Genomic DNA, 16,058 nt, shown 5'->3' with positions numbered 1-16,058 from the left:
GTACCTGTTAACACTGCAAACCTTAAATCACCTTTGACATGTGTTAGGAGAATAAATAAAAGGAAGCTATGAGATACTGCTCATGAAACAGTGTCTTAGAAAACTTCTCCAGAACTTTGGAAAAAAAAAATGTTACAAAATGCTTCTCCAAAGGGAAGGGTCACATGTGAAACTCTGGATACAAATTGCAACAAGTTTTACATCAAGTTTTCAAACCGTTGTTACATACGTGGTGAGAATCTATAAATATTTTTGATTCTTTATGCAAAAGTAAAAATGTAACTAATAAGGAAAGGATGCCCAGCAGAAACCCCACGCTGGGTGTTGACCCGGAGTTGAATATGTTTCGTGCTTGCAAAACATGCATAGAAAATCTGGGGCACGGTCATAATAGTGCATGGACTTCTGAGCTACAAAGCCCTTCATTCATTCAGCAAGCATTTACCGATTAGATATCCTCTGGCAGACATGTGCCAGAGGTCACAATCTAAGCACTTAGCAGAAAATGAAAATACAGGGCCATAACAACTAATACCGAGCTATCCATAGAACAATGTTACTACCTGTGGAGGGGAGGGGAAGGGAAGAAATGTAGGAAGCCTTCCCAAGGGAGGTGACATCTAATGTAAGCTTTAAAGGAAGAATAGAATTCAGTGAGGCTTCCTGGAGGAAGCGCCATCTGACATTTGGAGGATTTTGCTGACCTAAGGGGGAAAAAAAGACACTCCAGGCAGTGGGAGGGGACCGTGGCAAGGCGCCGTGGCTAGACAAAGTGTGGCACTTTCATTGCAGATGGAAGAGGTAACACATAATCTGGGGAGCCAGACACGGGCCAGTTGTGCCTCATGAATGTGAATTTTACCCGGAAGGTGAAGGGACGCCTCGTGAGCTTGCACCGCTTGCAGTCTGACCTTGACCCAATGTTTGCGGTTGAAGGGCCACTCAGGAATCAATGTGGAAGCTGAACGTGAGATAGGGAGACTACCGTTCGGGAGGCAGGCCAGGAAACCGCTTCCTTAATTGGGTCCCCGGTCATTCAGTGCCTGGACCGGGCGGAAGTGTGAAGGTGCAAAGCCAGGAGGCAGTGAGCCAACAGGACGTGGTGAGGAACCAACCGGGTGGACAGAACAGACGCTGCGCGATCCCAGGACGGTTTGAATCACGCGCTGCCCCACGTAAGAAGCCCTGCGTTTGTTGGCACAGCAATGCCCTCTCCGATCAAATGGAACCCCAATCTCCACGGGGTGTTGATTAGCCATAACTCAGTCTGCTTGTTGGCCTGGTCACCATGACATTGAAAAGAGCTAAGTTTTGGGATCTCCTCTCTAAATGTAAAGTGAAATGTCAAGGGTAGGTAACTCTCCTAAGACCATTACTAGCAGTGGTAGCAAATGATCACCAGCTGCTAGTCTGGACACCCCTTGAGGGGGAAAAAAAAAATAGTGAAAGACCTAAACTGAGTATCAGAAGAATTAAGGAGTATAAACAGGAGGCAGTAAATTGGGTAACTGAGAAAGGTATGTCAGACGGGGAAGAGGCTTGTTCTGTTCTGTTCTGTTTTTATGACTAAGGAAAGGGCAGAGAGTTCTAAAGGGAAAGAACAAAACAAGACTCCAAGGAGTCACGTGGTTACCCATTCCTAGGCTCAGGGACCACATGGAAGAGGCAGAGGAGGGGTGCAGGGGACCGCCCACATCAGACAGCACAGGGGCACGGGAGTGTGCAAAGACAAGCGTGAAAAACTGAAGCCTAAGCATGTCTGAGGGAGACTCCAAAAAACCAAACAAAAACAAAAACAAACCAACAGACAAAAATAACTTTGGAGGACATGGGCTGAGAGGGTCTGATGCCCTCGCAGATGAAACAGACGCAAAACTGACACTGTAATCAATATGAGATGGAAAATTACAAACAATGGAGACAGGTGAGGATTTTATTTGTTCTTTGCTGTGCTTTTAGGATTCTTTCAAGAAGGAGTCTGTGGCCGTTTAAAGCAAGAGACTGACACAAGGTAGAATGTGCCAGAAGCAGTCCTACAGCCGTGAACACAGCCAAGGGTACGTTATTCCAAGATCCCGACTGAGAGATGATGCCTACAGACAGGGCGGAGAGAAAGCAACTGCCTCTAATCAATTATGGGAAGGGAAACAATCATGATAACAAATGGATGTTTGTCTTTATCTTCCAAAAGAGAGACAAAGTGAAGAAAGGACTGGAGGTCATTATCATTCATGAAGGCCCATCACAGCCTTGATGAAGCAGGTTAGGGAATGGGATGACCAGCCTGCAGAAGTATGCCAGAGAGGCAGGACAAATCGAACTCCTACTTTTTGTAAATCTTAGAAAAAAGCAAATGGCGGGGGTGGCGCCATATTATTTCAACTGGAACAGAGAATCGTAACAAGCCTGTTCCCGTAAGAATGTGAGAGGGTGCTTGGGGGCTCTACTGTCTCAGAATGGTCACGTGCCCGTGGGCTCCCCTGCTCAGTGAGGATGCAAGGCAGGAGGGAGAAAGATGTCAAGGACCAGGACGATCGGACATGGATGTCTGCACGGTCTTTTTCTCAAGGATGGAGGACAGACCCAGCCTTGCACTGTAAATGGGACCCGACGAGGGTAATGTTCTAGATGAGCTCAGGATCACGCTGGGATGCACCAGATGGAGGAGGAGAGGCGGAGGGAGGAGGAGGTTTGCATTATCACCAGCGAGGCTAGGACAAGGTCGTTTGCCCATTGTGTCCCATAAGAGGAATTTTTGGAGGCATGTGTACTTCTGTGTTTCTTCTTATGTGTCAAGAGCTGAACTCATTTGCCCAAAGTCTGGCTCAGCTCAGCTCAGCTCACAGCCTCCCTGCTTGAACTCCCTTAAAAGTCACCTCATGTTTAATTCACAGACTGATTCAGCTGATTCTAGGAGCAGGTTGGATGTGACCCTAAACAAATAATGCATTCAAGACAATTTTTTTAAGAGAAACTGGCATAAGTTCAGACAAAAGAGAAATGTAGAAAATACAGGAATGGAAGAAAGTAAAGGTACTTAGCCTTCTGAGCAGCAGATAAATTTAGGAATCAGAAAGTCAGAATTACCAAGGAAAGGAAATGGCCCGAGTGCCGGGCTCTCCGTAATCAATGTCCTGCTGCAGCCGAGCCTAAGACTCAAATTCTCCTGCGGAAAATCTCCTTCCCAGTGGATCGCCTCGTGGGTCACAGGTACACGCCTGGCCATTTCGTGGGTTATTTAAATGTTCTAGAAATACCGTTTGTTTTAAAGTGCAGGCTTGATGTAGAAGTCCTGTTAGGAGATCCTGTTACAGGTTTGTCTTGTAAATCGACTCATCTAAATTTCTTCGAGTTTCCTTTTCTCATCTAAGAATTGTTTCTTTTTATCCCATTTCTGTATTGCGAACGTGGTTTAAGGGAATTAAATGAATTCTGCTTTTCCAAGAAGCCACAGTGCTGATTTCCAAGGATGCTCGCAGCCTGCCACATGGCTTCTGTTGTTGATAAGGAGGGTCATCAATCTACACTTTGATAATAACACTTGAACATTAAGCAACCCATGTGTGCCTGTGATCCCGCAGGCGGGTCAACCTGTCCTTGACTTCAAAGCAATTCTTATTTGAATTGAGAGCTGGGATGCATAGTTGCTGACCCACTGGAAGAGCTTTCAAGATGGCGGCAGGCCAATGCCCACTTGGTCTCAAGGACCTACGGCCCCGACCCCAGGACAGCAAACACACGGTTTAGGACCATTTTCTCAATGAATTAACTGGTTTTGCCTTACAGAGTTCATCATTTTTTCCCCAAGGGGTATGTTCTGCTTGAAGAAAGAACGTAACCGTGTAGAAAGATGACCTATAAACAGGGTGGATGTCTCAGCAATCCCCAGCCCACGGCAGGCCCATCGATCCTAGGGGTGGAGGGTGAGGACTGGAGCCTGGCAGCATTTATGCTAATCACAGCGCTCCCACTGAAAGCAGAATGTCTCTCTTAGTGATGCATCACCTTTGCAAGCATCCAGAGTGCCAAAGAGTAATTGATAGTAACTGCACGTGCCTCTCATGTTCAATGTACATTTATTGAAAGTCACGATGACCAGTTGGATCTTGAGAAATTGCATCATCCAATCAGATGTGTGTGTGTGTGTGTGTGTGTGTGTGTGTGTATCCACACACACACACACACACATACATGTGGGTATGAGACATATATGTAAAACATATGTGTATAAGATACACATTTATTATATATGTATATAGCTGCATACAGATTACAGAAGTTTAAAAGCTTATTTATTTTGAGAGAGAGAGAGAGAGCATGAGCAGGGGAGGGGCAGAGAGAAAGGGAGAGAGTCCCAAGCAGGCTCTGCACTGTGAGCACAGAGCCTGATGTGGAGCTTGATCTCACAAGCCATGAGATCACAACCTGAGCTGAAATCAAGAGTCGGGTGCTCAACCGAATGAGCCACCCAGGTGCCCAGAGAAATTTAAATAAATATATGGATGCCAACATATCTATATTTTTAAATCGAGATGTACATACCTATAAGCATATAAACAGACACATTTGTATATGGATATATATTAATATATCTATTGTATGCTACACAATACATAAGGTATTGACAAATGAAAGTGTATTTATTATGCATATATTTACATAATGTGACTGTTTGCAACTGAACTAACTCCACACAAAACTTGTTGGGGACACCTCAATTTAAAAAAACCCAAACTTGCTGCACAGGATCTATACAGGTTGTTAGCATCTCACCCAAAGAATCCTCAATTTTTGCAGCAATTATATGGAATAAATTCAGGTCTGTAGTGTGCTGCACGCTTTAGGTCAAGAATTCCAAATGCAGGTGCTTTGGGTGAAAAGGTCCAAGCGACCCCCACATGCCACCAGGCTCCTGAGCACGATGGTGTCATGTTTTCTTTCCGGTCCTTGCACAGCTGGACAACGTGGCTAATAGAACCACAGGGGAACCACAGGAAGAACCATACACAGAGCCCTGGACTCCAATCAAAACTCTCCCACTAAGTAATCCTAGGAACTTGGTGTTCAAAGTACTGCGATGAGATCACGAGCAAGAAAACTGAGAATTATAAACTCCGGCTTGTACACCAAGCAGCTCCTGGCGCCCTCGACAAGCCCGTGCATTTCCTACAGGGCACGGCGGAAAGGGCTGCGGAGTGACCCCAGACAGACGAGGAACCCGTGTTAGGGCACGGGAGAACTGCCTGTTTGCGTTTAAAATAATATTTGTTTGATAGACATTTAAATAATTCTCGAAGCCAGTTTCTATACTGGCATTTGAGAAAGAAAGTAATACGACAGACTTTATTCTAAAAAATTTTAGAATACAGAAAAACGGGTTTTTCTTCCTTTTACTGCGTGAACACGTTTGAGTCGTTGTAGGTAACATCATGCTCTTTCCCCAAAGTGAGCTGAAAAAATCTTTAAGTTTATTTGAGAGAGAGAGAGAGAGCACAAGCAGGGGAGGGGCAGAGGGAGAGAGGGGGAGAAAGAGAGAATCCCAAGAAGGCTCTGTGCTGTCAGCTCAGAGCCAGATGAGGGGCTCGAACTTACGGAACCGTGAGATCATAACCTGAGCAGAAGTCAGATGCCTACCTGACGGAGCCACCCAGGCTCCCTGAAAATTTTCCAAGTACAACTGGACTCAAACCTCACAGAGAACTGGCGGCCTCAGTGCCTGCTTTCTCTTCTAAATGGGCCTGAATCAAAGATTTGGTGACATTTTCTTGACCTCCGTCCATGAACGGTCAGTTGAACGGACTACATGTGAAATGGTGCCCGTGTGGGTCCCAGCAATACCGGGAGGCGGGGAAATGTGTCACCTTTCTTCTCCCCTGCCCTGTAGCCAGCTGAGGAATGTTCCCTGCAGGGCGGGGAGCGGGCCGGGGGAACACCGCCCCGCAGCTCAGCCCCCCTCCTCCGCGCCTGGCATGCCGGCTGTGTATACACCACGCTGCACAGACCACTGTTCTTAGGGGAGAGAGAAAACAAACATGCATTCACTCCAAATGGCTGGCATTTTTCTCATTTTCTAGATGTCACATTTTGCATTATTCTTTTCATTTTGGGGAGAAGGGAAACTTTATAATTCTGTGTGAGTTGTCATAACACCGCGCACAAACAAAAAATACGAAATCGCTGAATTCTCATTTCTAAACTCAGGGCTATTGAGAAAAGCCTGAATTCCACTCCTCCAAATAGATGTTACAACAGGCCTCCTTCATCCATGAGGACACTTTCCAAGACCCCCCAGTGGATGCCTGAAATCACGGTTAGTACCAAGCCCTGTCCATATATAGTATGAGTTTTCCTATACGGTCACAGCTGTGATAGAGTTTCATCTGGAAGCTAGGCACGGTGAGAGGTTACAGCAACAAATAACAAAATACAACAATCATAATAATACACCGTAGTACAAGTTTTGTGAATGTGGGCTCTCGCTCTCTCTCCCTCAAAATATCTTACTGTGTTACAATCTCCCTTCTTCTGTGGATGGTGAGATGCCCACGTGATGAAAAGAAGGGAGGGGAGGGGCGCCTGGGTGGCTCAGCCGGTTCAGCCTCCAACTTCAACTCAGGTCAAGATCTCACGGTTCGTGGGTTCGAGCTGTGCTGACAGCTCAGAGCCTGGAGCCTGCTTCCGATTCTCTGTCTCCCTCTCTCTCTGCCCCTCCCCCACTCTCTGTCTCTCTCAAAAATAATAAACGTTAAAAAACCTTAAACAGAAAAAGAAGAAGGGAGGTGAATGCCATAGGTGCTGTGACGGGGCGTGAGGCCACTACTGACCTTCTGATATATCACAAGGAGGACCCTTTGCTTCGGGACAACTGGCTGTGGGAGACAGAAACTGCCAGAAGCAAAACCGTGGACAAGGGGAGAGCTGTGGCTGAAGTGACTCTGTGAAAATGTTTTCTGATATGGCCTCTTGAACTGTCAGAACAGGAACGGAAGTTTCGAGATGCCTGGGTGGCCCAGTTAGTTGAGCTGCCGACTCTCGATTTCAGCTCAGGTTGTGATCTCACGGTTCATGGGTTCCAGCCCTGGAGTTGGAACAGCTAGGAGCCTGCCTGGGATTCTCTCTCTCCCTCTCTCTGGCCTTCTCCCACTTGTGCATGCTCTAAATAATTAAATAAATAAACAAACAAACAAATAAATAAATAAATATTTTCAAAAAAGAGGCGGTCTCTCTTGGAAAAAAAAAAAAAGAACAGAGAAATTTGGGTTGTCTGAGTCGTGAATTCAGGGACGAGCCTGGCTGCTCCTTTGCATAGGAAGTGTCCTACTTCCTTCTCTCCTGTGTCCAGCAGCTGGGCTCCAGGCTCTCACCCGATGGCTACTGTGTCAGGTGCCACTTTAAGAAAGTACCAGAGGGCTCCTGTGTGGCCTAGTTTGGTTACCAGAGGGGCGCCCGGGTGGCTCTGCCAGTTAAGTGTCTGACTTTGACTCAGATCTCAGGATCTCACAGTTGGTGGGTTCGAGCCCTGGGTCGGGCTCTGAGCTGACAGCTCAGAACCTGGAGCCTGCTTCCGATTGTGTCCCCCTCCCTCTCTGCCCCTCCCCCGCTCTCTCTCTCTTTCTCAGAAATAAACATTAAAAAAAAAAAAGTACGAGTACTGCTAAATGAGAAAAATGAGCAAGTAAAGGAGGACGGAAAGGCTGGATGTCCCTCCTTCTGCTCTCCCCATCCAAAGATCCCCCCTCCAGGGCTGCTTAGGCTGGTGCCTCGACGCACCCATCACGTTATTTTTTGCACATGAACTTTTACTGCACACGGGTCGGCTACACAACCAAATTCCATCCCAGCTGAGCACAGGTTGTGCACAAGTGTGTTCGGGCCCATTAATACACTTAGTACAATGCACGAGACCGTGCAATCTCCCCTTGAGTCCTGGCAGGTGAAACTCATCTTCATCTGTGTTAAGACAGTCTTAAAAAATGCCATCCACAAATGCCGTTTCAATCAATTTACAACTACTGAGAGGTGCCATTGTTTTTAACCTATTAAAACCAGAAACATTCGGAGCTTGAAGGTCTGGTTTTATTTGACAATGTTCCCTTCACTCACTTGTCTTCTGTGTTTCAGAAAACTCAGCCTAGGGTAGGAATGATTGATCCCTCATGTCAATCAAGTGCCCATCACCTAATGGAAGGAAAGATGGCCTTTCCCCTCTGTTTCTGATTGTCACTTGCCTCATTTCCAACCTCATGAGCAAACAACCAAGTGGTCATAGCTTAAGGCAAAACATGGGTCAGTTTTGACTCAGCAGAAGCAGTTTTTCACTCTGAGTAGTAATGACCTGCTAGGAAAAGGCTACCACATTGATTCTTATAAAATTATTGACACATAGACTACAAGCAGGAAGAAACGTTGGCTACATTAATAATCCTTAAACACATAAGGAACACAAGGAGACTTATGGCCAAAGAAGGGAAGGACACTTTTTTTTTTTTTTAATTTTTTAATGTTTATTTATTTTTCAGACAGAAAAAGACAGAGCATGAGCAGGGGAGGGGCAGAGAGAGAGAGACAGACAGACAGACAGACAGAATCCAAAGCAGGCTCCAGGCTCTGAGCTGTCAGCACAGAGCCTGATGCAGGGCCTGAATCCATGGACCGTGCGATCATGACCTGAGTGGAAGTCGGATGCGTAACTTAGCGAGCCACCCAGGTGTCCCTGGAAATTTCTGCCTTCTTTCTCTTTCTTCGTCTCCAAGCATTTCCCTGGCTAAGATTGCATTGTCTTCCTTCCCCTCTTCCTTCTTCCTGGTTATTCAAGTTTTGGAAAACCCAGTGATTAAGTTCGCTAAGACTGCCTTCCATGTCTGACTCTCAAAACCGTTAACTTGAAAGACAGAGAAATGGGCAATGCAAATGGGTAAAATAAAGTGCATAACACTCTTATCCAAGTACAGACGATGTGACGATCTTTTACCAGTGCTCACTCCATTCGCCACATTTTCTCCAAGCTCTTGGCTCTGGGATCACATTGGCACAGGGAACCTTTCTTGCTGTTCTTTGTATATCTGTTCTTCTCTCTAACACAGAGTCTGATTCACATTGGAAAGGACCGTACTCCCATAAAGTAAGACCATCACTGTCAGAACGAGACATAATGAGCCCATGTACCAGCTGCAAGAGAATTTCCTCGAGATGATGCGGTGTAACTTTCTCAGAAACAGATTTCCTTGGAGGAAGGAACTCTGCTTTTATTGAGCCCGCCAACTGTGTGGAAGGAGGTCTACCCTGTGCACAGTTGCTCAAGAAACGCATTTCCAACCTTGGCTATAGACTGCTCTTTCCAGGGGCACCTGGATGGCTTAGTCAGGTAAGCATCGGACTCCTGATTTTGGCTCAGGTCATGATCTCCCGGTTCATGGGTTTGAGCCCTGCACTGGGGCTCTGCACTAACAGCGGGGAGCCTGCTTGGGATTCTCTCTCTGCCCCTCCCCTGCTTGTGTTCTCTCTCAAAATAAATAAATAAATAAATAAATAAACAAACAAACAAACAAACAAAAAAACAAGCATTGTGTGTGTGTGTGTATGTGTGTGTGTGTGTGTGTGTGTGTGTGATATTCAACTGCTCTTTCCTTAGAAACTTGGGGATGCAAATTTTCATATGGAAAGAGAAGGAGGGGTGGGTAGCAGACAGAGAGAGAGAAGGAGTTTATTTTATACATAGGTTAAGATGAATTTATAAAGAAACCTCACAATTTCTGATGTAATAATTTTATTTATCAAATGGTCACTTTATGGAATTAGCTCTAAGATATGATGGGGGGGGAATCGAAATGTTACTTCAAACATTCAGGCCCGTATTTTTCTGAATGATATTATGGCCAATTGATTTCATGTCACAGCCTAATGATTAATTGTGCAAATCCGATTGGATCTTATAGTCCAAATCCTTTTTGGAAACCGTGGTTAATCTTGATTTAAAAATTAAAGCTTTGAGAATCCACTGTACCTATATTTTGCATCTTGCTTGTTTCCAATTTCCATGGCACTATCATCAGGAATGGCCTTCATATTAAAATGCCCCACATATATTCCTTCCAACAGGTGGCCACACCCTTCCTTATGCACACGCTCCTTACCTTTGATTTGCCCTTACTGTAACAGGCCTTCTTGGTGACTTCGTCACAGCCCCACTCCACAGCCTGTAGGAAACACCAAAACGACAGCACTTGTTACGGTTTTGACTGAATAAACGGGAAAAAATAGTAAGCCACCGGTACTCAGATAAGGAAATGTGGGCATACCGTGGAGCCAGGAAGAATTCACACTCAATCCACGAAATTCACTCATAGGGGCTTATACCTAGCTTTGAAATCAAAGCCTTTGAAAGGACTGGTCCCCTAAGCATTTGCATGTAAGCAGTAACAGTGTGATAGTTAGACCCATCACTGTAAGCAGGCAAGGAGTGGGTGTCACTTGAGTGAAACTGTCACTTGAGTGAAATCACAGGATAGATCCGCAGCATGCGGAAAAGCCAAGCCTCGAAACAAAATGATCTGAATACTCATTTGGACATTTGTGTTTTCTCTTAATAGTATGTCATTTATCAATATTCAAAGATAATGGGGCAAGGATGATTTTGCATATCCATAGTCCCAAGATCCATATATAAATGATGAATAGTCAATAAAGCAAACAGCGCAGGCAAAGAACTACTTCACCTGATGCCAGTAATTTTCATACTGTTATCAGCTCTAACTAAACACTTAGAGCTGCAGCCCGTGGGCATTTTTCCCCAAACTTTCCAAATCGAACTCACAGTGATCAAATTGATACGCCTACTTTCACATGGCTGCCGACTCACAAAGGGAACCTGTGATTAGTTGAGATAGTATACAGTGTTGATTTCAGCGGAAGAAATGATGCCTGCACACGTTAACCATCTACATGCTGAGACTGTGAATCATTTCTTTGAACAGACTGAAGCATCTGAGTTGTTTATCTTTTGCCTTCCTGTCGGTTTGTGTTTCATCCTACTACGAGAGCTGGAATTTCCAGAGAATTTAGGATTTCTGAAGAACCAGTTAAATCATTATCACGGAAAAAAATTTACGCAAGGGACAATTTTTTGTTAGTGTGAGCCAATGTGAGACAATATAGTAAACAAAGCCAAAAATAAGCTAGTGTCCAATATTAGGAAGGAGAATAATGGCTTCAGTCTTCCTTCTAGAAAGGAGACATTTTTCAATTCTCCTAAACCTAGGAGAATAACAGAGTAATGGTAGCAGCATAATCTAGTATCGACTGTCCTCCAAAGAATGTTACATAACAGAGACTAAAGCACAAAACACTGCAACTTGTATAATTTATCTTTCTTGGCAAATATGAGTCCATAAGAAAAGTATTCTAAAGAGAACCCCCTCAGTGTCTTTCAAACAGAAACAATACTATAACTGTTTCCTCTTGTGTGGACTTAGAGATTTTTGTGGGTGTCAACATCTGATAAGAGAATTCGTTAATTCTTTCCGTGATTTCTTCCTGTTCATAATGTTTAAAGGCAGCAATAAAGTCACAGCTAGTCAGCATCTGATGCGAACAAATGACTTGAATTCCCTGCTAGGATGACAAATACTTCCGTGAAAAGAGAGGACACCTCCCGAGAAGAGAGAAGGGTTTTCTGAGCACTTGCAGATCTAGTGTTCCCATGAGGCTCACCTAAAATAAGTGATTACTATTACTCTGAGTGGACCTTTCTCAGATCTCTTTACAAAACTGACTTTGTTGTTTGCATTTAAATAAAGATATCCATATTTCTGCCCTTTGGTCAACTCAAAACAGAATCAACACACTACAACACGCTCTTCAACAAAGCTGACCTTACTACAACTTTGACTTCTTATCACCAAGGGGATTTAGTTATACAGTTACCAGGACAACCACACAATAAAAAGCTTTAGATAAAGAGGCCCTCCTAGGGGCTCTTGTTATCTAGTGATTTTGTTGAAAGTTAAATAGTCATTTCCTTTTCAGTAAACCTAAGACCTATGAGGAGCATGGTTAGTCCGAGGGTTGCAAGGATATTTATCAAATGCCATCAAAATTGTTCCAATCCTTCTGCCGGAATGGCAAACAAATAGTTTCCCCAGTCTGCCTAGTGCCCGAGTAGCCTTCGCGTTTTCAAGATAAATACTGGCCAAGGGCTGGAAGGGGAAAGTAATAGAAAAAAGAGTGAGAGTTTTCAAAAATATGTCATGATTTTATCCAGTTTAGCCAGAAGGCGTACCTGCACCCACAAGCTGATTAGACCACTAGAAAATAGGATGAGTCTTACAGATTTTTCTGAAGACAGTTATTAAAAGCAGCAAAGTTACTTCCAAGGCATTTTCATTACAGTATAACCAGTTTTCCAATAATATTCAAATCCAGAATTAATTGAAGACCATGACTGTATAGCTTTTCTGTTGATTCGCTCCCTACCTGAACAGAGGACAGGAGAGACAGGATTTATGTTAGGAATGGACTGAGCTACCTCTTGTGAAGCTGGATAAGTATTGCCGGATGTCACAGGACTTATCAAAGAATACAGTGGGAAAACACGTCTTTTCCGGATTGGTCTAAAATCGAATGTTCCCGATTAATCCCAAGTGTCTTTCTATCCCCTCAGTGAACTAGAGGTTACCCATTTGACCACTTCACAGCTGGGGATGGTCGGGGGTGGGGGGGGGGGCAGGCAACAAAAACAAACAACCAAAAAAACCCACCACTTTAATTACAAAGAAATACAAGTATCAGTAGAATCCTCCGGGACCAGAGTGTACTTCTCGGAGTTACTCATTCTGTTTGAAATTAAATCATGTTTGGGGGCGCCTGGGTGGCTCAGTCGGTTAAGCGGCCGACTTCGGCTCAGGTCATGATCTCGCGGTCCGTGAGTTCGAGCCCCGCGTCGGGCTCTGTGCTGACAGCTCAGAGCCTGGAGCCTGTTTCAGATTCTGTGTCTCCCTCTCTCTGACCCTCCCCCGTTCATGCTCTGTCTCTCTCTGTCTCAAAAATAAATAAACATTAAAAAAAAAAATTGAAATTAAATCATGTTTGAACCAAGTCATAACTTTCTTTCGTCCACAAGACTTATTCTAATCAATTAAATTCCTTTTAATCAAGCCTTCTCACTCTATCCTCAAAGAAGATTCTTTGTGATTCTTTCACGCATCATCATTTTGGAACAAACCCCACTGCTGATTTGTGAAGCCATCTTTCCAGCTGACTTCCTTTTAAGACACTTTCCCCATCCACACGAACCTATCTTTATGGCAGTCAAAACAACTGGGAAGGCATTTAACATCCTATGTTTCAGATCTCTGTATAACACTCATGATCTTCTTTCTTGAGTCTGGGTTTTTTTTTTATCATCTCTTGTCTTTTTCTATTGCACAATAGCCTCATAGAGAAAAAAACGTTAATTCTCTTTTCTGTTCTGCATTTAATCTTCATTATATTTTCTGGCAGCAGACAAGTAGCAGTAATATTGTGGTTACATGGATAGCCACAAGCTATAGAGACTAGGCAAAGAGTGTGAGACATCTACTTCTTAAAAGACACGAAGATTCCTGTTTATGGAATGTTTTTTTGTTTTGTGTTGTTTTGTCTGTAAATACACGCCCATAACATCTGTGCCATTCAGCCACTTACAGATTTGCTTTATGTGCACACGTTCAATGTCTCTTTCATGTGATACGTGGTTAGTGAGCTCCGATGGAAGAGAAACAGACATATACAGGATATTTGCACACACCAGGTATTAGTTTATGATAAAATATAAGTGTCTTCCATCATCCGGACAGCACTTGCCAAACGTGAGAACTCCACAGTGGTCATTTCCATTGTAACAACAGCCATGTTCATCTCAGGCCCAGGGATACCCTGGAGCTCACAATATCATCAACTTTCAGGAAAGCCACAGTGCTACAGGCAGATGGAAAAGGAAATAGAATAGGTTTACAGAAAATCATTTAATATCTGCAGAAATCCTGGGGATGTAAGGAAACGCGACACGGCACATACCTCACTCACCATGATGCACATACACACGCTCAAGCTATGATAAACGGAGCTAGGATCTCAGGAGTAGATCCGATGTGGGAAAGAAAAAAGATTGGCTCTATGTACGTGTTACATACATATAAGTCCACAGTTCTCAGAAGTATATAAACAAAGCTGTGTATTATCACATTCCGCAGCGAGAGAAGTTAATTAGACAGGGACCAGCAAAGGCAGATACTTTTCATAAAAATGAAGAGAACAACATTCTAGGCAGATGGGCCACTACTCTTTCAGCAGATGGCTTTGCTAATTAGATACTGGCAAAAGATAACATTGAAAAAAACTAATTTAATTACACAGTGCCAAAAATTAACAACCACCTGAGGGCTTTACGTACATATACACAATTGCATTCATATTCTTATGTCATGGATTTCTGTGAAATGCTGGAGAATGTTAAATCGTGGTGGCAGCTATAAACACATTGCCAGGGAATGTGAGACCATATCCTTGTTCAAAACAGAAGCGAAACACAAATGAGTTGGAACTTGAAATAACTGTGACTTTTACGTCACTCGAATAAAGTGTTATAATCCAGTTATCCTTAAGCGCAGACATGCTCACTAATTACCTTTAGTGGCCACACACGACAGGTTTACAAGTGGCACTAGAGATCGAATGGTGTGCCTCGAAAGACACGAGGGGCACATAGTTTAGTCGCTCTGGAAGGATCTGCTCAACATCCCTCTGTCTTTACTTCTTAGTGTCTATCGTATGTACGTTTGCTTTTAATGCTAATTTGCGGTGCACTTGCATTTACGTCCACAGCAAGTATAAGCGAGTCTATTTCATTCTTCCTGCTGACCTCCACATCAGAGAACTCTAAGGGGACATTAGTTCTATTATCCAACTGCTGGGTTTCCATCCTCGTTACACTGACATCATCCAAAATTAGAGAAACACGTTACTTTAGAAATCCCATAAAAACGTGTTAGTACTATTTTTAAAAACCTTATATCGAAGCCCAAGATTTTCTTCCACATAAGAATACCAAATCAAACTTACTGTGGTAATTGCACAGCGGAGTTCCCAACTTGTTAAATGCTCGCTGGGCCTTCTGATTTTCACTGGATCTTTCTAAACTGAGGGCTGTTTTGTAATTGAGTAGACAGTATATTAGATTCCTAGGGCTTTTATAACAAAGCACCGTGGCCTGGGTGGCTTAGCAACAGAAACTCACTCCCTCACGGTCCCCGAGGCTAGAAGTCTAAAATCAAAGTGACAGAAAGGGTCCTCCTTCTGGAGTCCCCAGGGGCCAGTCGGCTCCCTGCCCCTCTCACAGTCTCTGTCGGTGCCCGGTAGCCCTGGTGTTCCAGGCCTTGTGGAACCATCACGCCAGCTTCTGCCTCTGGTTGTCCAAATGCCCTCTTCCTATAAGGTGACTGTTCTTTGATTAAGGCCCACCCCCACTCTAAGAAAACCTCATTTTAGCTAATTACATCTTGCAAAGACTCTACCTCCAAATAAGGTCACCTTCTGAGAATCTGGGTGGACATGAATTCTGGAAGGATACTATTCAACCTGGCGCACAGAGTGTGACATGAAAGTAAGAGTCTGAGATTGACAATAGTACACAAATAAGGGTCATTGATTTTCTGGAAATTAGCTGCCAAATCCTAGGCAAAATATTGATAATAATTTACAAAACTCTTGCATTGCGCTAACTATATAGATCTGGGTGTTTTTATACATTTTCTAAGTCTCTACAATTTTATGTGAGAGATAACATTACTAAATGTTCTGGATGAGGATGTCAGCTATATAACTTTCCAAGGCCACAAAAATGGTTAGTGGGACATCAAGATTTGAACTTGGTAACTTGGATTGAAGTCTGTGCTCTCCCATCATTGAAGTTGTTAGAGTAAGTGACCCTCATTACTGATTGTCATGGTTCCTGTGTCCCACAATGTAGAGAAATGCACGTCTCAATCACAGAAATTTGCGCACATCTAAGTTCAGAGCTGTTG

At 43.8% G+C, this 16,058-nt stretch overlaps 1 protein-coding gene across 4 annotated transcripts in view; it reads right to left on the bottom strand.

Annotated features, from left to right (window-relative positions):
- Window positions 1-16,058, bottom strand: part of SEMA5A (semaphorin 5A) — a 473,593-nt gene that overhangs the window by 167,029 nt on the left and 290,506 nt on the right. For all 4 annotated transcript variants that reach the window (XM_042997660.1, XM_042997674.1, XM_042997671.1 and 1 more), the window contains one exon: window positions 10,134-10,196. In XM_042997660.1, coding sequence (XP_042853594.1) covers window positions 10,134-10,196 — 63 coding nt within the window. The remainder of the gene's footprint in view (window positions 1-10,133; window positions 10,197-16,058) is intronic.

Source organism: Panthera tigris, chromosome A1 (assembly GCF_018350195.1).
Source record: "Panthera tigris isolate Pti1 chromosome A1, P.tigris_Pti1_mat1.1, whole genome shotgun sequence".
NCBI classification, from domain to species: Eukaryota; Metazoa; Chordata; class Mammalia; order Carnivora; family Felidae; genus Panthera; species Panthera tigris.
Note: the sequence above shows the minus strand (reverse complement) of the source record. Positions and strands in the feature narration are given on the sequence as shown.